This window comes from Lepidothrix coronata, unplaced genomic scaffold (assembly GCF_001604755.1).
Source record: "Lepidothrix coronata isolate B3197 unplaced genomic scaffold, Lepidothrix_coronata-1.0 Scaffold88, whole genome shotgun sequence".
Taxonomy (NCBI): Eukaryota; Metazoa; Chordata; class Aves; order Passeriformes; family Pipridae; genus Lepidothrix; species Lepidothrix coronata.
In genome coordinates this window covers 2927640-2953837 of record NW_016690268.1, presented here as the reverse complement: position 1 = coordinate 2953837, position 26198 = coordinate 2927640, and the positions used below count along the sequence as shown (strand labels likewise).

Sequence of the window (26198 nt, the reverse complement as noted above, 5' to 3'; positions counted from 1 at the left end):
TGACTCAGCAGAAAGCAAGCATCAGGCATCAATTGCATGACTCCTCTTCAAAGGAGTCAGGTCTTTACAGCAATTTGACTCCACATCTCTCTGCGTGTACTACAAAACTAGGCAGCTGCTAGCCTTCATTCCAAACAGGCATTACAAGTGTTCACACACTGCTAGGTGCTACCTTGAGTAGCCCTCTGTTCCATATTCAATATGGTAGCAGCCTTTTCTGGGCTGGGTTTTAAACCATGAAGGTAGAAATCATACCCAGAACTTCTGCATTATCTTCTACTTCAAAGGCTCAAAGCAAAGCAAAGGTCAAGTGAAAGCACCTGAAAGCAATGCACAATATTTTTTTGAGTAATTGCCTCAGCAAGCATTACAGGTATTTTAAGAGGAAAAGAAGCATACAAAGCAACTGATAAGGATATACAGAAACATCTCATGAAACAAATATTAAAAATCAGCATACCAAAAGACAGCCAGCCTATCAAAGACCTCTGTATTTTGGTGCATCAAGTTACAGGCAAAAAAACCTAACTAGTTGCCCTATATGAACTGTAACATACTAAAATTTCATTTAAAAGGGGCCGTTTTGAAGAAGGAAAAACATCAAGCTACAGAATAACAGGTGGCACTTCAGACAAACTTAAGGTACTGTAAGTGACTGTATGGGGATTCAGAGAGAATATTTGTAAGTAAAAAACCTCAAGTCTTCCCTTATTTATATGTAATTCACAGGCTGTTTGTTTTAAAAAAGTTTTGTTCAGCTGTCCATGGCACAGAAAAAAATGCACTGTATATAAGCTTAATAAATCACAGTCTAAGAGAAGGTATTAACTTCCCAGGTTCACAGTCTTTACAGTTTTTGCTGCTGACATCAGAATTGGAAACATAAAAACATCAAGCAGCTAAACACGAAGATTTAAGAAGTATCAAAGTTCCTGGAAAGAACAGAACTGTTAAAAAAAAAAGAAAGGAAAATAAAATGTAGTTACTTACGATTCTGAAGCATTTGCATAATATGTTCTTTAATCATAGGCAAAACAAGTTTTCCTCCAAGGCCACATGCCATCCTGTCCAGTGCGCTCTCACCAGCCACTGCATTGCTAAATATGAGTTACAGAAATATCAGTGGTTTAGTATCTACAATAAAAAAAGCAGTCAAATAGGACACAGAAGTGCCCTTCCCTGAAGTTCTAGTCTTCAAACTTTTGCTATCTGAATACGAGTATCCATCCTTAAGTAAATAAACCATACCCAAACCTAAAAACACACGTGCCAGTCACAGTTATTTACTCTTCACTGAAACATTTATTATCTGCAGCCCACTGATTAAGTCTACTACCAGTCTACTAGCACTAGCAGTGAAGGTATAGACTGAATTTTGCAGCAGTTACACTTACCTAGAAAGATGAACCTAAATTTGCAATAAATGAAACAATGATACTGGCCATCACCTTTTTGTCACTAGAATGCAAACTAGTTCAGACTTGCTATGAAGCAGGTGAACCAGAAGAATTCAAACTTTGGGATATAAGAGTCCTTTCTTACATGGCTACAGTACACTCACTCTACTAGCATGTTCTCTCGTTAAGGACTGAGGCAGAAAACATCCAGTCCAGGTGAGGAATTTGTGAGTCTCAGACAGATGAATAGCCAAATGTTATCTATGTAAAGTGACTTGTTCTACTCAATAGAATTATTCCCCACAGAAAAGCAATAAAGTTTCCAGGACACAGGTAACTACTGTCACAGTCTGGGTATGGCTAGCACTGTAATAGCTCAAGGTTATTACAGTCCATCCTAGACACCTAGGATGATGAAAAAGCTGAGTAATGGTTCAGAAAGGGATGAATCTCCTTGTTCTTTAAAGTATCAGTCAGCTGGGTCAGAAACAGAGGTCTTCAAATTACTACGCTTGAATCTCCAAGTCTCGTTACAAACCATAAATAGTCTAGAAACTCACACGCTGTGAACAAAGGTATTTGCAAAAAGATATTGACAGTATTGTATTTGTTTAGATTGGAGCAAACACTAGAGTCAATAGCAGCTTTCATCTGAAATTACATTCTTTGAGCTCTTTCTTCCCACCATTAATTCACACATTCAGTTTGAGGAAATATAGATAGTTCATCTAGGAAAAAATGACCACACACCTCTCTGCAGCATTTGCAAGGCCTTTGTCAAGGAAAGAGGAAGTTGGATTAACCTTTTCCTCCTTTAGAATTTCACTGCTCTATGAAATCAGAGCAACAGAAAACTGGAAACACTAAAATATTTCCTGCTGCTTTTGTGTAGGCTGACTCACATCCCCCTTAATCAGATCTGAACACACCCTAACTAGGGTGCAGCCTGATGATCATTAGCCTATTTCTGTGACTGCACAAAAATTCCAGTCTTCTTTTGAAGCTACAAAGACTCAAGAACCAGAAGACATTAGCATGCACATCATCCACTGAGCTCTCTGCAAAGGTGAACTTCGACGGTGGGAAACACACAGTAGCACTATGAGTGACACTGCTAAAAGAAAAAACTAACACCACACACACAACCACCAGTGACCAATTGATGTCCAGTGTTTTGTGTCTAAGCCTCAAGCTCTCCTGAGGCCCAAAGGAGCTACGTTTCTCCTTCAAGGTAAGGCTGCTGAGCATAACTTGTTTTCTGATCTTTGCTCACGCTAAATGTGACTTCTAATTGAGAAAAGGCAGTTAAGCTGTGTTTAGAAGAACAAAGTTAGAAAACAGCATGCCTCAAGTGGATGATTCAGTGTACTTACTAAGCTGCCTAAAGCAAGCCATCTGAATAAATTTCCACACCCTGAAAGGCTTGATAAGGACTTAAACCTTAATATTCTATTTCTCTTTGAAATTCAGCTGACTGAAAAGATACAAATACTTAACAAACCTGAATGCAGTGGTGGCGTCTGATGTTCTACCTGTATGGCAAAATTTCAACACTGAGGAAACAAGTAAGTTTAAAAGGGTATGGTCTACTATGTGAGGGAGGGAAGAAAAGACAGCTTACTTTCAATTTCATAATCAAAGGAAACTAAAAAAGTATTCCAAGTAAGGCAAAGATTAAACAGGTTCTTCCATAAACTCCTACTCCTACTTCCATCAGTTCTGCAGGTGTCTTCATATGCCTGATATGTAGTTGAAGTTGCTATACAGTTCAGGATAAACTGACATCTCTTCTGTTGGCTATTTTCCTATGAAGATCTCTAAGTGTTCTGTGATAAACTGTCTCAAAACACTAATTACATTTGAGTCTGGAAGGAGATGCCAGATACGTCAAAGAAGTGTCTAGACTGGTAAATGAACATCTGTGTCTTTAGAGAAGTATGGAGATAGTTATCTCCTAAACCTATTTCTGCTTGCTTCTACTGCATTCTAACTATAGCTGGACAAGAGCAAATGTAACAGGAACAGTAGATAACCCACTATTATACTAGTAAAAAGTTGGAGCAAGCTACAAAGCACGTAGGAATAAGCAAATCAGAATCACTGGACATCTTTAGCTCTTTCTCACCTATCACACAATAATACCAAGCTACTGCTGGACATACAAAGGGATTTAAAATAATAACAAAATGTACTATTTCTGAGCTAGATGGAATCCAGCAAGGTTCCACGGTGCATGATGACATCCTTCCAATGACAGGCAGCTTTTTTCTATAACACCTTTTCAAGGGCATAGATACAGAAAAATACAAAGAGATTGGCTGTAGATGATTAAAAAGGTCAGTATGCTTTAGCTTTGGTTCCAGCTAACTTCAGGAGTAGCCCTCAGTTTAAAGGATTAGGAGGCACTGACTTCTGAACCGAGTAACATAAATGACAGAAGAAACCGAAGTTTGAAAAGCTGAAACAGTACAAAACAGCAGACAAGAGAACATGCAACCTGTCAAATTACAGCAATATATGAAAACTGAAATAGTTTACTTCCTTGCTGAACAGTACCTAAGTAACCCACATATAAACTGCTCATGATTGAGGGAACAAAACTACAGTTCATTTGAGTAAAGAAAAAGTAATGCAGGGCAGTCATTTGCATTCTGCACTTAAAATCTGCCTTTGGCCACAGTCTTGACAATATATTGAAACAACTAGTTTGGTAATTACCTGTCAAAATCATCATCTGCAAGCTCATCTGCATTTGCCCAATCTTCATCTTCTTCCAAGTCAACCATCATTGCTAACATTTGAGGAACTGAAATAAAAAACACCACAGTTTTAAACTCAGGCTGCTTTCTTAAAATAGATTCTCGAATAACAAGCATGAATTTTAAGTTTTCTCCTTTCAAAAAATTTTTGAAGAAAAATAACTCTTCCTTCAGTAGCAGATGGCCAAGTCTGTCAAACTGCATCAGCCAATAATTCAGAACAGATTGGCAGTAAAAGTATTTCCAGAACATTCAAATCCAGAGTAAAAAATACTTGAGTGTATTTCTTACCAGGACTCATAGTGCAATGCAAGATTTTTTGTTAGTCATGAAAATTATAAAAAGCAAATTCCTCAATAAAGTTCTTGAAAGGTAAAAACGGTATTATATGCTTTAAGAACTCAGATACACTTTATTAGTACTGCTGAAGCTCTGACATCATCCTTAGAACATTTACTAATGAAAGACACTATTAATTATGAAAGAGTAATACTGAACCCTTAGTTCATAACATTCACCGACATGATAAATTTGTTTGCTATATGTACAGTGGTCACTTAGCATAAAGCTTTAGTTTTACAATAATGTAATGGTTTAAAACTTTATGTTTCTTTTTCCCCACTTAATGAAATTTTTGTTTAGTTTCACGAACATATTTGCACATAATAATAATCCACCATTTTCTATTTCTACAATCTATTTCTGTAGATTGACCCTATCTGCTCTTCTCAGTCTAAGTCTTTATAGAGACTATTACACAATCTCTATCGTGATGCTAAACTACTATGCAATAAGCATTACCTATTTTTCTGAGTTCTCACAGTAGGAAGGAGTGCAGCGAGATTTGTCTGTTCTAAGTCTGCTGGTTCCTGTGTCTTCAGAAGCACAAGGGGTGAAAAGTCTACCTTGCACTTTCAGAGCAAAGTAAGGTGCTCTTTACTTTGTAGTACACACTAACCACTCAGAGCAGTTGTTCGAATTCATAGAATCATAGAATTAGCTGAGTTGGAAAAGACCTCCAAGATCATCAAGTCCAACACTTGATCCAACACTGCCATGGTTACTAGACCATGGCACTAAGTGCCACATCCAGTTTCATCTTAAAAACCTCCAAGGACAGTGAATCCACCACCACCACCTCCCTGGACAGCCCATTCCAATGTCTGATTACTCTCTGTGTAAAAAATTTCTTCCTAATATCCAACCTAAACTTCCCCTGGCAGAGCCAACATCATTTATGTAAAAATTTTCACTTTAATCTGGAAACAAAAGTTTTTAGTCAAATACTCAACCTCCAATCTTTAATAATCTTTTTAGGACAGTCTAACCTCACATCTTGAAAACAGTCATCATAGCTAACTGTCCTTTACAGTAACCTACCTGAAAAACTGGTAGGCATACAGTAACTGTCCATGCTGTTAATGTGATTTACTGGAACTGATCAAGGACACTGCAACTGGTGTATTTCATAATATACTTACACTACTGTAAACCACTAAGGAGGCATCACCCTAAGCAAACTCTCCACCATACATTTGGACAGATGAGAAACTTCTAGTCAACTAATGACAGAAGAAAATACTGCTCACTGACAGCATTGTGGGGCAAGTACCAAGAAAAGATCTAACTATGGATTGATTTGCTTGATGTGGCTATGTGTTTTCAGACAGACACTATACCATGTCTGCAAAAGCCTTCAGAGGGCTTTTATATATGTATCAAGATAACTTAATAGACAATATGAACTCTCTAGCATCATGCCCACATGTCAGAATTTTATATACCCTTACTAGGCCCCCAACACCCCTCAAGTATTACAGCCCAGCTTTTCAGATATAGATGTGCATAAGCACATGTGTGAGAATGATGTATCATCACAACACCTATGAAATATGGAAGACAACCATCATCTGCCACAAATGCCATGCAGTTCCAAAAACTGATGTCAGTGTCCATTGCTGCTAGCGAGCAAGGCTGAGAGCAGAAATTCAAAGGCTTCTGGCCATCAGTATATCTTCATATTTAATATGAATGTGGTTGCCAGTAAATGTAGTTTCACAAAGGGTTTTTTAAAAAAAATGTAGAGTTGTGCACTGAAGTTTCAACATTCTGCCAATAAGCCTCTAAAATTTAATTACTGCCAATATATAGACTGCTTACAAACAAGTTAAGCATCAGACCACTAAGCCTGCTTCTTATCAGAGCATGCCATGACTTTTCGTTTTTTTTAGAGACTGTAGGGAAATGCATGTCTGATTTGTAGGGAAAGAGCAATAAAACACTCTGTTATCCCGAATATTGAGCTCAAGGACGGAAGTGTGAATCCAAATGGAACTCCTGAGCAGCTAACTGGCACACAGGACACACGCTTACTCCTAAATAAGATGACAATTTTGCCCTAAGCCTCAGTTCCAGTTGTATCAAGTGATCTATCACTTTTTAGTTGAATGAAACCAGAAAACTAAGACACAAAACCAAGACAAAAGCATTCCTTTTGGGCTACCTTTTTATCCTTCTCTGAACACAACTGCTTTACTAGCTCTGCAAAATAAATGTTTTTCTCCTTAGCTATATATTAATAACAATTTTACAACGAACTGCAAACCAAAAGCATTTCATTCCCTTACAGTGTTTTATCTTAATACAAGTATTTCATTCCTAAACAGCAACCCAACAGAAAAGCAAAACATTCTGAAGAGGTATGAGGTACTTCTCTGCTATGTTGCCCAACCAGATAAGAAACTTGTAATAATGTGGGGTCAGCAAGTGTCAAGTGTTAATATTTCCAACAAGCTACACAACAGAGTGAAAATACAGTGTTCTCAAAATTTTCAAATTTCAAAATATATTCTAAAAGAATCTGTTCTTTAAAAACTATTCTACTAGTAAACAAAACTTCTCAACAATAGTTTAAACACTTAAGCCAAGCAGGTCCACTTTACAATGTTTTCTAGAAGTTTTATGATTATCTTAGTGACATCTATATACACAGCTTTCCCCAGCCTGAGCACACAGATAAAAAAAGTCGCCTTTTATGCAAGTTTCAGAAAATACGAATCTAGACAAATACAAGTGTGACAGGTAGGGAAAAGCAGGCTATACTGCTGTGTCAGTGCCTGGATCTAACTAGTCACAAAGGGTTTAAAAGGCAGAGAAACATCACTGCATATAGTATTGCTGCTAGGGCTGTCCAGAAGACATTTATTTTTAATATTTCAAACAATAATGCATGATTTAAAAAGTGCCTCTTCAAACAATTTACAATCTACATGTTAAACAGACTAATTAGATTATTTCTATGTAGTTATACAAGCATCTGATTTTTAATTCACAGCTTTAACTCAACACTGACACTCAACATGCATGCTGAATTCCTTCAGTCTTCAGCTGCCAGCATCACAGAGTATCTGGCCTACATACCAAACTTCAAACGTAGAACTTCAGCACTAAATGCATCTACTTTTTTTTTTCCCAGTAAAAATTTCCAAAGGCAGCATAAAAGCATGAAAGTAGTATTTTCCTTGAAACATCTAATAAGAGTCTACTGCATTTTTATTCATATTTTTGGTGCTGCATAAGCAACCATAAGATTAATTTATGAAGAGTCATAATAGGAAGGGGTTTTCTCCATTGGGTGACACTGAATTGAGTTTTCTTAAGTTATCAGCACTGGCAAACTCTCAGACATGATTCTGCCACTGACCACGTGTAAAGTTGATTTAATACTGTAAAAGACAACTATTTCAAAGAAAATGAGTAAAATACTTACTGGCTTGTGCAATAATATTTGTATGCCTCCTCAGCATAGCAGCAGCAGTTTCTGACAAGGCCACAATTACTTCGAGAGCCAACTGACGCTGCATGTTACTGAGACTGGTATCTGCACACAACTACAACACAGAAGATTAGAGCAAACAGTTACAACAAAAGTTTTGGGATGGAAAAAAGTGATTTTTAAAAAACATTCTTAGCTTTACCTTCAGAGTTAGTTGCAACGTGGCTTCTAAATGTGGTCGTAAATACTTAGGAACAGAATCTGCAATTTCTACAAGGGATTTCAAAACAGAATCATCGTTTTGGTAGCAGGAATCATTTAGAGCCTATAAAAAGATAAGATGAAGATAAGATTAAATAAAACCAAACAATACTATGAATCAGACCAGTGTTATAGAAGGAATTTGATTAATTGTACTCTTGTCTCTCTGAACAGTCATTTAGCACCAGCAGCTAAGTAGCTGAAGCCTTAGAGAACAAGAACTGATGAGAGCAAACTTTTTCATGAAACTAATGCTGCTAACAAAGAACTAGCTGATTCCAGCAGATAAAAGCACAATGAAGAAGATAAGGACCAAGGAGACAATTCTAAGAGAATGAAGTAACTTCAGAAGAAGGTCAGCCCAGCAACAGTGAAAACCAGTAAGAAATCAAGAGACCACCAACCAGAAGTGGTTGGGGATTGGGTGATGTGCAGTACAGGTATAATTGAGAGCTGTGAATTGGGGTGGGGGTCCCTATATGGAGGCACACAGCTTGAGCTGTAACCTGAGAACTAATAAAAGACTAATTAATTGGAAGCCTTCACTCAGACTATGTAGTTTCAGTAGGATCCTAGAGTCAGGCGCTGCTACGGCGGTCTGTGTGCATGAATCTGTAACAATGAAATACTATGCAGGATCCAAAACTACAAGTTTTCTAAAAGTAAGTTATGGCTCACAATGTTCAAATCTAACACTGCAGACACTCAGAAAGAATCAATGCCACACATCAGAGGCGCCAACATGCAAAAACACTGTTTTGACGAGAACTTCAAAGTCCATTTAAAATAAGGTAACTCTGCCCAAAAGAAGGAAAATGAGCCTAACTCCCCTTTTCCCTGTTACATGAGAAGAGCTTTTAATAGCCTATCTACACTTATAAACAGCAGGAATCTCAAGATTAAATTTTTTTTTTCCAGACATCTCTGGAGAGCCATTAAAGACCTTTCAGCCTTTGGTCACAGGACACAGCAAAGAGAAAAAGAAATCAAGCTTTTTGCAACTGTCTTTCCTAGCTTATAGACACATTCTGAAAAGTAATTTAAGAAAGTATTTCATGTCTTCCTAACGTAGAAGCATTTTTTGAAGTGATTAGTTAGGTGTTTTTTAATACTTAAGTCTAGAATCCAACATTTTTTACAATTCCACTTAACCAGCCCACACTTTCAACACAGAAGCAGCATCTTCTAGTATCAGAAATGTTCTGAAAGAAAAAACTTACTTCATGGTTAAGGCTTTTTGGGCTAATAGTTACCACTCATCCTGATTCTGGCAAAGGATAATAAAATATTTACTGTAAGTTTCTGTAAAACTGTATTTTATACCCATTGCAACTCTGACAGTTTTTTAAAGCAAGCCGAAGTTTCTGAAGAAAGAAGTTTGAAGTGTACAGTGAGCCCAAAAAGGCAGATGCACTTCTCCGAGTATCAAACAACAACAATCACAGTGTCAGTTAAGTTCTATCTGCTTTCACCTCCACTGCAAAATTAAGCCCTTGGATAAAAGTTTCAACTCAGTTCTTCAAGTTCAACTTCCAGCATAACCATTACAGCTCTTGCACTGAAAGGACTGATTTGCTAAGTCAGAATTTTATTTTTAGGTTTTTTACCACGCCAGTGTTTCAACAAAATGAACTTCAACAGCAACAAAAAAAGCATCCAACTGTCTCCAAAGGTCACTCACCACTATTCTAACACATCCCATCTCCTATTTATAGACTCAGATCTTCATATCCATCTTATGTTACCACAGCCAGAAAATCTAGTCCTTCTTGCAGTAAGTGCTTTAAAAAGATAGATTTCATAGCATAGCTCTGTGTATTTGTAAAACAAAGCTTGAAAATGGAAGCCAAGTGCATGTGTTCTTACAGTCTAAAATAGTAGCATTGAAAGTTATATCACACAAAGCTGACTATTAGTCCGAAGTCTAAAAACAGCATACCATTTAATTGCTAAACATCAAGATAAATGGCATGCCCAGCCCAAATCCTAGCCTCACTCTCATTCATACAGTACTATCTAGCCAAGGTTCTGTCACCCAGTTACAACTTCAAACAATACAATTGTTATTGATGAAGTCACAGACAGGGACTAAACACCTAATAGTGACTTCAATATAAAAACATTTATCTTATACACACTATAGCCCATTTTCAAGTTCAGTTGATTTAAATAAATTACTCTCAGTTTCCATTTAAGATCAAGCAGAATTACATCGGTTGTAGATGCCAGTAGCTTTGGCACAATTTTTGTTCAGCTTGCCACAAAGCACATACAAAGTTTATAGCTCACACTGTCAACAGGAACCTGCTGTTCTGACTGTAGCAAAGAGTCAGTCTTTAACCTAATTTTAGCCTAATTTAAAATCACCAGAAGTGACTTTAAAGAACACTTAAAGTGAACACTACCACTGTTATTAAAGGCATCTAGTTAGTTACTAATTTTTCATGATATAGAAATGGAACTGTGAAATTGTCATCCTTCAGAGCTCAAACCATTTCTGTCTCTGGTTTGGTTTACAATAGGCTTCCCCCCCAAAGTAAACAACCTTATATTAGAATTTCAACTTTTGCTCAGATTCATCCATCCAAGACATCCAATCCAGCCTCAGAAATTATATGAAGTTTAAAAAGGCATTTTGTTTGCAATTTCCTAATTTATCAAAAACAATAAAGACCATTTGTAAAGACAGTTGTTCTCAGTCTGAGAATCTATGCTCAGAATAATTCTAAGCTTTCCTCTGATGTGAAGAGATACAGGCTATCATGGGTCCATGAATTCCCCAATTACCGATTATTTGAAGTCTTAGGGTAGCCCATATTTAAACTATATTTAAGTATCATGGTTAACTTAAAAGCTGTATCATTTTGACTTAAAATACCTTACAAATAATTTTAACTCATTTATCCAGGTAACACTGCATAAGTTAATCAGCATTGAACTATTTTCCTTGAAATGCTAACAATTATCTTGTGTTTGCAAAATTCGGTATTAGTCTCCACTGTATCTTGCTGGTGACTGATGTCTGGTTAACAGAGACACAGTTAATCCAGGTCTCAGCAAAAATTCACATACTATGCAAATTTGCCAACCAACAATTTCCATTTGGATACTGTCAATGTACAGACAGTAATGGCACATTGTTACTTGTCTGGCTTCTTACCTGCAAGATTCCAGGGAGTAAGTCTGCAAAATGTTTAAGAAGGGGAGCATTGTGCTCATTAGCAAGAACAAATGCAGCTGCAGCTCTAGCAGACAGAGTCTTGATCTAGAAGACAGGATTGGAGAAAGAAATGTGAAAAACTGGTAATGAAACCTGTCTTTGTTTTCTCTTAACATTAGGCCTATTATGAGACTACATTGTCCTAATAGATATAGCAATTAGTTTTTAACATGGGATTTTACATCTTACTTCAAACTAAGGTAAAGCATCTATGATACAAAAAGTTTATCATGAGGTGGCAAGTATTCCCTAGTTTTGTTTTGGTGGCTTTTGTTTAATGAAAGAAAAGAGAAAAAAAACCCTATTGTTTTCAACTGCCACCCCAACTTCAAATGTGCATGCAAGTGTCACAGTCTCATTTTTCAAGAAGTGTGATCTAAGGGTTTAAGAAATGCTTCTTTAAAGCATGTCTTCTTTAAGACATGCTTTTCTAAAGTACTTGTGGTATTTCAGAAAATGTTACTCAGCTGACTTTCAAAGGTCAGAAAAAGTAATTCATGAGGGAGCAGCAAACTGAACCCATATACCACAGCAGGGTTTCCTATCCCTGCCCAGCATTTTCCACAACAAGAGAAACATTTTCAGAGTACAATTCTCTGCACAAATCAATAAATCTGAAGCCTTCCAGAAAAGCAAGGCTTGCTAACATGCCCTTACAGCACAACATGCAAAAACAGTTCAAGGAGCTGTTGCGTTTTGAGACATACCGTATACAGATGCTACATGTGGAGACACTACAGACTTACACTGTTAAACATGAGCGCCAGAAAGAAAATTTAACCCCCCAATGTGGCTGGCTAAAACCCCAGCTCTGTTTTGGGCCACTACTGGGTTTCTCCAAGCACAACAGCAAGAGTCTGGGCCTAAGCAATGCAGACACGAGCCAGCCAGTCAGCTTTAGTCAGCAAAGGTTTGAGCCTTTTGTTTTGCAGTAACCATAGTCAAAACTCCAAAAGTACATCAGTTTCAGGTAATGTAATTCTCTGGTTGAAATCTATGGTTTAACCTCTACATTTGAGACTACCTGCCTGAGTTTCTATGCTCAGAACATATTAAAAACCCAAAAGAACATAAAGGTCTTACTGATGGATGCTCCTGATCTTGCATACACTGAACCAGCATTCTCTTAATGACCTCCAAATAGTGCTGCTGTTGATTCCCAAAAATACCAGGAAAATTCCTGAGGATAAGACCAAAACATTACTAAAATATCACATAAGTTTAACCTTAACTACTATTTTAAACTTATCCATTATTTAAGCTACAGATTGTAACTGTACATGTAAGAGTTAAGTAAACCACAATAGGACAGTATAAATGAAACAAATATGATTGCTTGTTAATTAAGTTGTGACAGTTTTCTTACATTTTCAGACATGATTTGGCTACCCTGCAAAAATGCAGCAACATCAGAAAGCTTACCAGAAAATATGTAGAGCAGCCTCACGCAGACCCACATTCTGAGAGCTGACAGAATCAAATAGGAATTTCAGAACTTCTGGCCACTGGTTGTTGCCATCTTCATCTACGTTAAATACAACAAAGTTTTAGGATAAGTAAACTTAAGAGTGTTGAGATCACAATTGTGCAGGAAAGCTGGCCATAGCTACTGAAATTCATTTAAAAAAACCTGATCTGAAGATGTGCCCAAGTCACAGGGTAAAATATGGCTGAAATGTTTAATCTAAAAGCATTCCAGAACAGATTATCTCCATTTACTGTTATACAACAGCACTTAAAAAAGAAATTGATGCAGATGTTCAGCATAATATTTAAGACAATTTACACAAAGTTGGATTTATAAACCTTAATACAATCTCATCTAAACTCAAGCAATTTAAAAAGCAGAGTTGAAGAACTGTATTTTTATTTGATTAATAATAGTGTGAACAAATACTAGGTTTTATTACAAACCATGAAAACAGTTAGCATATCATGTGCAAATGCCTACACAAGACTAGAGAACAAGAGATACAAATACAACTACTATCAATACATAAACATTTTATCACTGAAATAAATAAAGTACCTATTAAATTCCTGGCCAATTCAGCAACTATGTCGCATATTTTTTTTCTCATAGTGGACTGCACTTCTATCTGGATAAAGAGCAGCAATTCACTTTTGACTGATGTCTGATCCTCAGGTGACAGAGCTGGATAAACTTCTTCAAATGCAGATGACAACAGGCGGCGCAGAAGGACAGCTGCCATCTGCCGAGCCTATTGAATGAGAAGTGTGTATGTTAAAGTGTTTTGATATGATAATCATGCTCTTACAAGGAAAGACAACTGACATCATGCTTCCAAATTATGCTTTCACTATGTAGATTTATTTGGTAAATGGAGTACCTCTCAAGCAACAGACACAAATATGACAGTAAGAAAAAACATAGTAAAGAAACATCAGCTTACAACCATGTTTCTGACAATTACAGCTCTTCAAATAAGTAATCATAGTACTGAGGTATTCAGCTTTTTTGTATAGCTGAACCTGAGGCATATTTTGTGGCAAGGTAAGGACTTAGCTGTATTATTGAAAGATCTTTAAAGCATGTATTCTTTCTATTTTAAATGGCCTACTGAGACCGTTATAATCCAGACACGTTTTTTTGAATTAACAGGTGACTTACTGGGACAACTGTCAGATAATTAACCTGTAAACCCTCCTTCACTTTCTCAAACAACCTAACTCCATGCTGATGATTCAGGAACCTACAGTTAGAATTTGGCAAATAAAACTCTGCTCTAAACAACAACTCTCGGGCATGTAGTGTGACTCCTTGTGGGTCTCTTCCAACCCAGCATATTCTGTGATTTTCCGAAAAAAACCCACACGCAAAAAAACCCAAACGCAAAACAAAGCTTTTAGCATTTTGCAGGCCTACGATGAAACTTTTTTCTTTAAACTTAAATGTAAGCATAGGAACCTCAATACCACATATTAAAATCTTCTATGTTTCCTGCATGCATACAGCAATTCTACAACACTATCATTTACATATCTGTATTTATTTACAATTTACAAGAACTACAAGAAGCAAAAAACATGGCTCAGTAATTTAAAATTAATACAGCAACACTCGCAGAAAAGGCAAAAAAGACACATGAAGCTCTTTGAGTAACTTAATAAATAAAAGGTTCACCAACTAGTGTTTCAGCAAGGACAAACAGTAATTAAAAATCACCTCCCAAACTTCTTAAGTTTAACACATGTAACAAAACCTTATATATATGTGTTAAATCCTCACAAAAAATAATCCAATGCAACACACACTCAGTTTTTTTCCCAAGACATTCTTACTTAATGTGTACTTGAATGAAAAACAATTTCACTTATAACAGTCTTTGGAATTCAAAAGTGTTCAGTGAGCAGCAGAAGTAATCAAGTGCAATTTCCGGAAGATCTCTCAACTACATTGCTACAGTATAACCTACAGAAAAGAAACACAAACCTCTGCAATGTCTCAACTTCTAACATACCCTGTAAAAATCAGGTATTGCTAGAACATCACCGAAGATACTATTCTTATGATCTGCAGTTTCCAGACTTACTGTGTCTTTTTCCAACCTACTCAGCTCTCTTCTATATAGCTAAAGAGTAGTGCATACAAAGCATTTCTATAGCTAGCCGGAGGGAAGGACTAGAATTGAACCCAACTGTAGATCATTCCTTATCTCCTTCTTTACAGCTCCAGTGTGGACTAATATGTGGACATATGAAGGATTAGAGCTTCCCTAGTAGATCCAAAAAAGTCAGCAGGTGAACAAAGTCACAGTGTCCACCTGTGCTGTAGCTCCCATCATAAGCCAAGACTCTGGAGCAATAGGCTGTCACATGGGGAACATGAGGAAGGAGATTCTTTCCACACTGCCTCTGGGAATCTCACTAACAATGTGTCCAAAAACTTCAATGGTACCACAATATAATAGTATCTTTCCTTCTCCTACCCCAAGGAGCACCAATATTGACAAAGATTAAAATTTGTCCTCATTAGTATGGTAAACTTACATAGGAAAAGCCTGGACTGGGGAGCAAGTTTACTAAGACTAAACAAGGCAAAAACTCTGGTGTAATGTCTTCCCTTACTCAAGGCATCCTGTTTCAGTGCGTATTCCCTGACATCTGATAATGACTGAAATCACATTGTATCAATTTCTTCCCTCAAGTAATAATATGTGGCCAGAGCTTGAGACTATATGCTTTATGGAAACAAAGAGAAGAATTTCCAACCCTAAAGAACTTAAAATATTAAAAGATTGATAAACACAGACTGATTGCAAAGTAAAAACACAAGTAACAAGGCATACAGAAAGACACAAGATCAGGACTACATGAATTACCTCCTGGTTAGAGTTACTAGTGAGGCATCACTAGCTGATGAAAAAAAAAACCCAAATCCCTAAAGCAAATTCAAATGTTTGACAGAGTGACAAATGAGCAATTGACTTCTAATAATAAATAAATGGCATATTTTCCCCAGTAGATATTCACTTATATATGAAAACTATCACTGTCAATTTAATTATGACAAAGATGGCTGGATTAATGAAAGTTCTGGGGCTGTTTCTTCTGCTTTACGAAAGTATGTATTTTTCACACACCCCAAAGGTTCTTTCAGGTTTAAGCATTACAAGACATGTAGCCAAACAAGCATTCTAAAATTCTGCTATTTAGTGGCTATAGCTTTTAATGAGAACAGGACCGACATAAAGTGCACATCCTCAAAAAAGAACTCACAGTGACCAAAGAAACATAAAAAGAGCAGATTTTTTTTCCTAGTATTAGATTCTTCTGCATGTCTAAATTACTGACATGCTCACATACAAATGGAATGCCAAAATTATTAACATAGAAAGTAGTCATAATACTCAAACTTCAACATACCACTTCCTATTGTAGAATTTACAAGGCTTTAAAAATGTTTTAGGATTTTATGAATGATGGAACCAAGGCACAAGAAGAAAATCAACTTGCTGAGCAGGGCAGCAGAAGAATTATTAACAGCTATCTGGGATACCATGCTCTCCTCTAGTATTCAAAGTGTCCAGGTAATCCTACATATTTTTGTAAGAAAAAGACTGACCACCTTGCGTAGCATCGTCACAGTGATTTTTACTTTTGTTTCACTATTCCTTTTAAGTCCTCAAGGAAGAAAACATGCACAAATGGAAGTAAACAATATTTAGGACACAGTCCAAAGATGGACTTGCACAATCTCATTCAGAGATCTAGCGCCGTGTGGAATTCAAAGCGCAGTGTGCCTCAGGTCCATGGACAACTCAAAGGCAGAACCATGGTGCATCCTTGGACTGCCATCCTCCCCTGCAAACCCTGACAGGACTCCGTCCACAGCAGCAGTTTTCAGACTGAGAAACACATCCCTTCATGCGACAATATGGGGAGTGGTCAAAGCCCTCTAGGAGGAGTACAGCAGAAACAGTTTAACAGAGCATTTGTTATTGTGTCAGTCATCTGTAAATTAGGACACAAAACCTGCCAACCTAGACTTAACCAAGAACACAAATGTAGGAGAAAATGTAGAACTTCTGCTCCTCTCTAAGATTTATGTGGTAAATCAAAACTGCAAAGGAACAGCCTCTAACACCTGAGACACATCCTGAGAATAAAATGCATCAAATAAGCTGTGAATTTAAACCACCTTGCTGTTCAACCCTTTAAAATGCAGCTGCATAGGAAGAAGTAGAGTCCTAACTTCATAACAGTGAGACTACATGTTCAGGAAGCTGGAGACCTGTGTTCAACCCCCTCCTCACCCTCAGGTGTACAAACTTGCATATCACCTGGCACAGAAGCGTTCCAACTGCTAAGTCAGATGCTTCCCTCCACTTCTGTGAACAGTATTTCTCTGGTACCAGGAAAATATGAAATAAGAACAGAGGAAAAACATGTTCCCATAGTTTAGCCTCTGATTAGGAGAAAACCTGTTACACAGTTAGTTAGAAGAGTTATTCCTAATCTAGCTTAATGGTCAAATGCAAGGGGTCCTGGGAGTATGATCTGCATCCGTTTCTCCATTTAAATGCCAAAGCTAACAGTTTGCAGAGCCAGGATTCTCCCAACAGCTGTCTTATGAACTTTGTATTCTCTACAACACAGGCGCCCAAATCATGCAAACAGGATGGAGTATTTTCTTCAGCCTAGTTTTCCTGGGAGGAGATAAAGCAACACAGAGGCTTTAAAATAAAGAGGGATCTGAACGCAGCTTTCACATAGCCTGGACAAGGAATTTTTAAAATTCTAGAGCTCCTTCCAGCACCCTGTGTTCAGTGGTGCTGATACATTCAATGTGCTCAGAGGACACATACCAGACCCAAAGCTCTATTCACTGCTGACATGCAATATTCTACTGAACATCTGGATCTATATAAAACATATGAAGAAACAAAATGCCTACCTGTTGATACCAGTACAGAATGTTTCCCAGCATGTTTATATGCAATGTTTACATCAAGCATAGGGGATTACTTCACTTAGGCTCTAAGGCTACTAAGTACTTTGATTTATAGGGCAGAGAGGTTGTTTGTAGGTTTTATTAATCAGGACATTTTGAGTCCAGCACACAACGTTTAGTTAAGAGCTAACATTTAAACCTTTCTTTGGTTTATGTATTGGTGGAGCTAAATGTCAAGTTATTTTACGATGTTCGCCTCTTATATCTTTAGTAAGAGTAACTTCCGTAGGTGAAAAGTTTCTTTGCACTTTGTAAGCTGAAATCCAAGTCATCGGCAGGATTCTTAACAAGTTTTACACTGGGCTATTTCCTTAGTTGATGTAAAGGGAATAAAATCAGCAAATATATGGAGCAAGTATTTATTTACACAAGCACGACTTTGTAGTAGTCTACTCAGACTTGACAAATGCGTTCGAAACAGCACTATGTGCAATGCAGCTACGACTCCTATGGCATAGCATTATCTGATTATTACTCTGAGGCAAAAGGAGCAGCAGCTATCTTTTCCACAGCAAATTTAAATCCAGGAGACACTGCTCTACAGTTTTTGATCATATGAAACATCTCAGAGAGCAGGAGGGAAAACCAGATACTTCTTATGCAACTGGTTGCTAGTATAATATTGAAGGATTCTGTTGGAAGAACACTAGGTAGATAAACATCAGTATGGGTAAGATGATACTTTCTTAGCATTAAAAAGCACAAATGGCATCTACCTCTAAACTGAATACAATCTACCAGAAGAGATCATTATCCATAGAGAAACAGCACACTTATGCTCTTATAATATTGTTCAGAAATTCTACATGCTACATCCTTACAATGTTCAGTAAAACTTTAGATCTGAAATCCAAAAAAAGTCAAATGTTTTTACTTTAAAGTGGCTCTGAAATTTGTAGCATCTTGAAAGCTTAAGAGTTCTTCACTCTGCATATCCAAGTGAATAACAGTTTTACCAGCAAGACTTTAACTGATTGCTAAAATTGAGAGCCTTTACAAAATAAAGGAATAAGTAAAAGGTACCTTTACTGTATACCCAGGGATAAAATTTATATAGTGCTTAGACTGCTCTCCACTCATTGTATAATACTGCTAGGTGACTTAATGAGTATATTCTCCCCACACAGGACAAAATGCAAAAGCCATCCGAATAAAACATGCAACACATCTGTAACCTTATCTCCCCCCATTCCAATTTAAGAAGCATTAGAAGTTTCAGATGACATGTAAGTTTAACATGTTTAGGCAGAGTATCCCAAAACAGAAAGCACTTCTCAACTGTAACTTGAAGAAACACCACAGTAACAGTCACATATTAGTTACACATTTTAAGGAAAGAACCCATTCATTAAGCAAACACACAACAGAAAACAATGGAGATCTAAGCAGTTGCTTATGAAAAACTGTTTTTGAAACTAAATATCCTACATCAAAAAGTCTCAACTAGTGGACTAGACATGCAACAAACAAGATAAGTGATCCCTTTACAAATGTGCAGTAAATTAAGATGCTTCAGTTAACGCCAAACTTGCTCATTTATCTGAAAATTACCAATGCTGATTTCTTCCCTCCTTCTCCCAGTTCCTTTGAAAATCCGCAGAAATAAAGGTTATTGAGACATACCTCCTCAGGAGTAGCATTGTTTCTGATTGCTTGCAGGAGGTAAGTGATCTTTGATGGGCCCGGAATATTCTCATAGGTCTCCTGCATAAAAATGGATGCAGCTTATTACAAATATGTACTAGAAAGCATGTGTTAAGCATTAATATGAACTGACTTTCCTTTTAAAACAACATAAGTATTCATCCAATTTATAAAAAAAAATAGCAGAAAAAAATTAAACATATCAAAATAAAAATTTATGACCTATTTTAAGATTATGAGTAAAATCTTAGTTACCTAGTAAGACCTCCCATATTGGAAAGATCTACATATGCATGACTACATATGCCACTTATGCGATGAGTTACAAAATACAACAAAACCAGAACGTAAACTCCTAGAAATACAACATACACAGAACATATCCTACTGGGAATCCATCATAGCTTCTATCATATCAAAGAATTAAGAACTTTGGAAGCTTGACACTGAGCTGTGACCAATAGACAAATGTATAGTTTAAAAATTTGTTCAGTTCTGGTTTTCAACCTGTTTACAGCTTTTATCATGTTATAGGGCAGCCACATGTCTCAACTACACATTTTGATTAAGAATTTTTTATTTTTAAACTGCCTGAACTTCGGAAAGAGAGACTATTTAGTCTCCTCCCTTGGAAGACCCTCTTAATAAAATGGAAAGTTTAATTAGAAGTTCAGTTATGTTGTTTTACACGCTTCTGGCATGCATTTCATTCACCTCCGCTTTTTTAATTAGATTGTTACTTAGAAGCTAGAGGGAAAACATAGAAAAAAAACCTTTTGCTATCCAAAACATGGTATATGTGAGCATTTTGAAACTCTAAATGCTTGTTTCTAATACACTAAACCAACATAGGTAAGAGCAGGAGAATTACAAGCTGAATAGTAACCACTCATTCAGAAATAGTTCTATACTTAATAACTCTGAGTTACTTTTTGTGGACATAATCTTGAAGATAAATTATTCCACCCTTTCCACATATTCATTATCCCATCCTGAACTCAAGGAGCTTACTATGCAAAGCTCAGGTTCATTTCAATCAGTTCTCTGCCTGCCTACTTCCCATTCCTGACACTGCAGCAGCTCCTTTCAATACTCTAGCAAACTTACATACCTTGAGAGCATATCTGCTATTTTCAGTAAGGTAGTTTAGCTATCACACATTTAATATTAAACATCATCTTCCTCCCCTTTCAGTACCTGCTTCCTAGTAGGCCTTGTTCAGAGTCCATCCTCATTTCACATTCTCTCTAGTTGCCAATATACACTCACAGTCAATGAGACTCTGAATCCCCAGTGAATCCCTGCATTTAATCTAATCCTTTCATGGAGACTGTAAAATTAAATGAGGTTTAGGGTCAGAATAGAAAGTCCTCAGGTTAACTGCTTCCATGAATGTATATATTCATATTGCACTATTATCTACAAATATAAACTAATACAGAAACATGAAGGTTCTCTAAATACTCGCCCAGCACAGACCTGAAGTTATGCTTTTATGGACAGTTGAAGCACTGTAAAAGCTGGATTCCCTCATGTCAATTCTGACAATCATGAACTTCTTTTTTGAGTTGTTTAAACTCAGTAAAAATGGCACCAACCTATGCAGTGGTTCACGGCATAACCGTCAATTCAGTAAACTGGATTCAGAGGATGCTAGAGCAAAGGGGCAAGAGGAACTCACAGCCAAACACAGAACCTTCCCTCTGGGCTGGTGGAAGACTTCTTTGCTGGCTTTACTACCCATGTAACTATCAGTCTTGCCTACATCCTAACTATGTACCTGGATCCTGCTACATCTTCATTCTTCTAAGTTCACAATTAGTTCCTCAGCTACCTTATACAGAGGTACAAATTTCTCACACAGCATGACAAACTTTGAGAACACATGAAAGCAAATACGTATTATCTACTCTCAGTACTCATGGTGCCCCCAGCCTGAGAAATACACTTTAAGAACAAGCACAAAATTACCAAAACAAAGTAAATAGAAGTTTCTCTTTCAGAAGACAGAAACATAAACAAGAAACAGACAACATTATAGGACAGATGGCAAAATGAACAAATCAGGTTTCAGCAAACCAGTCAGGTTAAGTTATGAGCACGGTAGCACATGCACAGAATCACAGAATGATTTGGGTTGGAAGGGACCTTAAAGATCATCTAGTTCTAATTCCACTGCAATGGGCAGGGACACCTTCCACTAGACCACGTTGCTCAAAACCCCATTCAGCCTGGCCTTGAACACTTCCAAGCATGAGGCATCTACAGCTTCTCTGGGCAATCTCTTCCAGTGTCCCATCACCCTCAGAGTAAAGAATTTATTCTTAATATCTAAACTAAACCTGTCCTCTTTCAGTTTGAAGCCATCACCCCTTGTCCTATCACTACATGTCCCTGTAAAATGTCCCTCTCCAGCTCTCCTGCAGGGCCCCTTTAGGTACTGGAATGTGCTACAATATAAGGTCTCCCCAGAGCCTTCTCTTCTCCAGCTGAACAACCCCAACTCTCTCAGCTTGACTTCATAGGAGAAGTGCTCCAGCCCTCTGGTCATCTTCCTGGCCCTCCACTGGACTCATTCCATCGGGTCCTTGTCCTTCTTATGTTGGTGTCCCCAGAGCTGGACTCAGTACTCAGGTGGGGTCTTACAAGAGCAGACTTGATGGGGAGAATCATCTAGATCCATACACATAAATTAAGTTTTCGGTGATCAGACCTTCCTCCCCATCCTTCTCTTTTTACAGCTTTTACTAGAGTCCTCCCAGACAGCATATGACTCTACATCTTCATCAAGTCTAGTTTTCAACAGAACACCCCTCATCCTCATTTCAATGATCAGACTTATCAGAAATAACCCGAGTCTCTCTCCTTCTGTCCTCTGTCTATATATTTGTCATTCTCACCAGTCTTCATTGGATACAAATGAGAACCTGCTATTCAATTTAGCTGCAGTTATTTGAATCCTTTAAGTACTCAGTATTGCCTTCCTACAGTACGCACACTTTAAAAAACTGACTGGACTAGACAGATGCTTAAAACCAAATATAAGTACTGCATGATTCTAGGAAGCAAATATTTTAAAGGCTATGCAATACCTTTATCCAAAGAAATCTTACTTCAAGAAACAGATAACTTTAAAAAGTCCATCTACCTACACTGTAGAGAGATAGATTTGTGTTTCTAGGTAAAAGTTCATTAACACACTATGAAGACTGAGTGGGGTTCTTCACAGCTGTGCATGGTGTAAGAATAAGAGACAACTGATGTGAATTGCAAAAAGGAGGTTCAGACTGGAAGAGATTCAGATCTCTGTTCTAATGAGAACAGCCAAGCAGGAGTGGGTAGCTCAAAGAGCTTGTGTAGTCTCCATTCTCAGAGGTTTTCAACAGCCAGCAGGATAAAGCCCCTCATGACCTGGTCTGACCTGATAGCTGACACTGCTTTGAGCAGGCGATTGCATCCTGAGGACCCTTCCACTCTCAATAATCCTAAATCATAAAAATACTTGCAAGACACCTTGACAATATGCAGAAACCAATGCTAGGTTCAGTGCAGTTGAATAAGTAAAAGGTTATACTACTTGCTTGTATTTGTATAGGAAACCAGCAACCTGAAAAGACATCACGTTAATTAAGGTTTCTTATTCTGATTGACCATAGTGTCTACGTACCTATGAAGATTAAAAAGTACTCCAACTCAGTTCCAAGCAAGCTTCTGACAAAGTATGCCAGTTGTAAGAATCTAAGTTTTAGAGTTCTTTTCCAATAATATTTTATTTTACAGGCATTATGACACAGCTGCCCAATAAATTTGCTTTGTTACAATTCTAATAAAGTTCACAAAGTTGTTAGAAATATTCTTATGTTACATGTAGGCAGTCAAGAAGAGAAAAAAATTCAGCTCCCAGGGAATGGCTTACATTGAAGCTCTGTGTTCAGGAATGTGGGAACAGTTCTTGCTGCCTCTCTAGAAAGTGTTTGTGATAATCAATACTGAACTTTACTAGCTTTCTAAAAACATATATCCCCCTCCTTCTCACTCTCGATTTATATTAGAAGAATTTTCACTGCAGCATCAGGAATAATGCTTTTTATTCTTCACCAAACAATGCGCTGAACTCTGCTGACCGCTGGAGTGATGAGAGCGATAAAAGACCCGATGCAGCCATGCAGCGGGAATTCATGCTAAAGCTAGACGCTAGTATTTAATTCAACGGGAGAGATTCCCCACCAGGCTTGACAATGGAGCCTTAAGCACGACAGAGAGAGAAGGAATTAACGTGGCTTAGCCGCCACAAAGAATTTCAGCTGATACAACACGTCTGAAAACTTTTTGCTGATAACAAGAGAAACTCAGCGTATTGAAAACGCTTCTTTTGGGTGAAATACTTCTTAGCTGACGAAACACTTGAATACACACAGGACCATTCCGAAAAGTTAAAAAACCCAACTACTGTGCAGCAGAGCACCTCGGCCCCGCTCCTGCCGGGGAGCGCGAGGGGGGGCTCGGACCCCCTGAGAGGGGCGCCTCGGGAGCACACATAACAAGCGCTTCCATCACGCCAGGCAGCCGCTCTGACCTCCTTTGGGAAATCCCCCTCCGGCTCCCGAGCCACCGAGCGCCGGCCCCCCCAACCCGCCACCGGCTCGTGGCCCCCCCTGCGCGGCGGGGCCGGGGCCGCGCTCCGTCATGCCTGGTGGCTCGGGCGGAGCCAGCCGTGGGCAATGGGGACACGCAGCACCCCGGGGGGGGCTCCTACACGGGCCCCGGGGCGGACACACGGCGGGCGAGGGGCGAGAGCGGCGCCGGCCGCGCCGGGGCGGGCGCGGGGGGGTTACGGGACCCCTCGCGCCCTCTCGGGGCCAAGGGCCGGCGCGGCCCCCGCGCCCGCCGGGCAGAACCGCCGCCATCGCCCGGCCCCGCCGCCCCGACCGGCGCAACGCCCGGGCTGCCCCGGCAGCAGCTGGTGCCGCTGTTCACACGTGGGGCTCGGCCGGCCCCGCCACCTCCCTGCCCCCCGCACGCCCTCCCTCCGGCGCGGCCCGGCGAATCTGACAGGCCGGCTCGGCGGCCGCGGGTGCGGCGGCCCCGTTACCTCGGCCTGCTTGCGGACCGCATTGTCTGGGCTGAGCAGGTTTCCGAGGAGAGCGTAGAACTGCTCCTGCTCCGCCACGGCCACCGCCACCGCCGCCATTGCTGCGAGAGGGAAGGAGAGGGAGGGAGGGAGGGAGGAAGGGGGAGCACCGGCCGTGCCGCCGGCGGGGGATCGAGGGGCGGGGCCGCAACGCCAGACGCGCTCCCATTGGCTGCGACGCACGGGGCCTCGCCCCCGATTGGCCCTGCCTACCCCTGACGTCCCGACAGCTCGGGGCGAGGCGAACAGCGCGGAGCGACGGATCAACCGCCCCCAAGGGGGGTTGTCTCCTCGCGTCTCATTGGTGCGCCGCCGCGCCGGGGGCGGGAGGCAGAGACGGCGGAGCGCTCTGATTGGTTTGTGGCCCCGGCAGGCTGGGCTGGATTGGTCAGCGCCGCGGTCGGGCGGTGCGGGCAGGGAGGGGTCGCGCCGGGACGCGGGGCCGGGGCAGGGCGGGGGAGGGGAGCGAAAGCGCGGGAGATCGCGGGCGTCGCCTCCCGCCGCTCCGTGACGTTGTGCTGCTGTCCCGCCCCACGCAATCACAGGATCACAGAATCACAGAAGTTGGAGGGGACCACAGCGGGTCACCTGGTCCAACCTCCCTGCCCAAGCAGGGTCATCCCAGAGCACGTGGCACAAGATTGCATCCAGATGCTTCTTGAATATCTCCAGTGAGGGAGACTCCACAACCTCTCTGGTCAATCTATTCCAGTGTTCGGTCACCCGCACAGTAAAGAAGTTCTTCCTCATTTTAGGTGGAACTTCTGTGCATTAGTTTCTGCCCATTGCCTCTTGTCCTACCACTGAGAAGAGCCTGGATCCATCCTCTTGGCACCCTCCCTTCAGATACTTCTAGACATTGACAAGGTACCCTCTCAATTGTCTCTTCTCAAGGCTGAACAGACCCAGATCTCTCAGCCTGTCCTCATAAGAGAGATGTTCCAGTCACCTAATCGTCTTTGTTGGTCTACGCTGGACTTGCTCCAGGAGCTCCATGTCTCTCTTGTACTGGGCAGCCCACATCTGAACACAGCCCTACAAATGTGGTCTCATCAGGAGGCTGACCTCCCTCGACCTTCTGGCAATTCTCATCCTAATGCACCCCAGGATAGCGTTGGCCTTCTTGGGCACAAGAACACACTGCTGGCTCATGGACAGCTTGTTTTCCACCAGGACCTCCAGGTCCTTCTCCGCAGACCTACTTTCCAGCAGGTCAGCACCCAGCCCATACTGATACATGGGATTATACTATCTCAGGTGCAGGACCCTGCATGTGCCCTTGTTGAATTTCACAAGGTTCTTCTCTGCCCATCTCTCCAACCTGTCAAGGTTTTACTTGACTGAATAAAATGTAATTCCTGTGATCATAGGGAATGTCACAGATTCCTACCGTGCATGGCGAGAGGTTTTAAGCATTGCCCTGCTCGTTGGTGGAGGACTCTGTCTCAGGGTGCACCAGAGACTCTGTCTTTGGGATGCAGCTGTGGGGCACTGCTGGCCAGATTGGGTACTGCCTGTACTGCTGCTTGGCTGTGC

General features: G+C 39.8%; 1 protein-coding gene across 1 annotated transcript in view; it reads right to left on the bottom strand.

The window, feature by feature from the left end:
* The window catches only part of IPO5 (importin 5), a 43329-nt gene extending 18505 nt beyond the window's left edge, over positions 1-24824 (bottom strand). Inside the window, exons 1-10 of the mRNA XM_017821089.1 lie at positions 24624-24824; positions 19511-19591; positions 13442-13634; positions 12835-12937; positions 12496-12592; positions 11353-11457; positions 8134-8256; positions 7926-8046; positions 4116-4203; positions 991-1097 (exon numbers count right to left, since the gene is read on the bottom strand). Coding sequence (XP_017676578.1) covers positions 991-1097; positions 4116-4203; positions 7926-8046; positions 8134-8256; positions 11353-11457; positions 12496-12592; positions 12835-12937; positions 13442-13634; positions 19511-19591; positions 24624-24722 — 1117 coding nt within the window. The 5' untranslated portion in view covers positions 24723-24824. The remainder of the gene's footprint in view (positions 1-990; positions 1098-4115; positions 4204-7925; positions 8047-8133; positions 8257-11352; positions 11458-12495; positions 12593-12834; positions 12938-13441; positions 13635-19510; positions 19592-24623) is intronic.
* Between the last annotated feature and the right edge of the window lie 1374 nt (positions 24825-26198).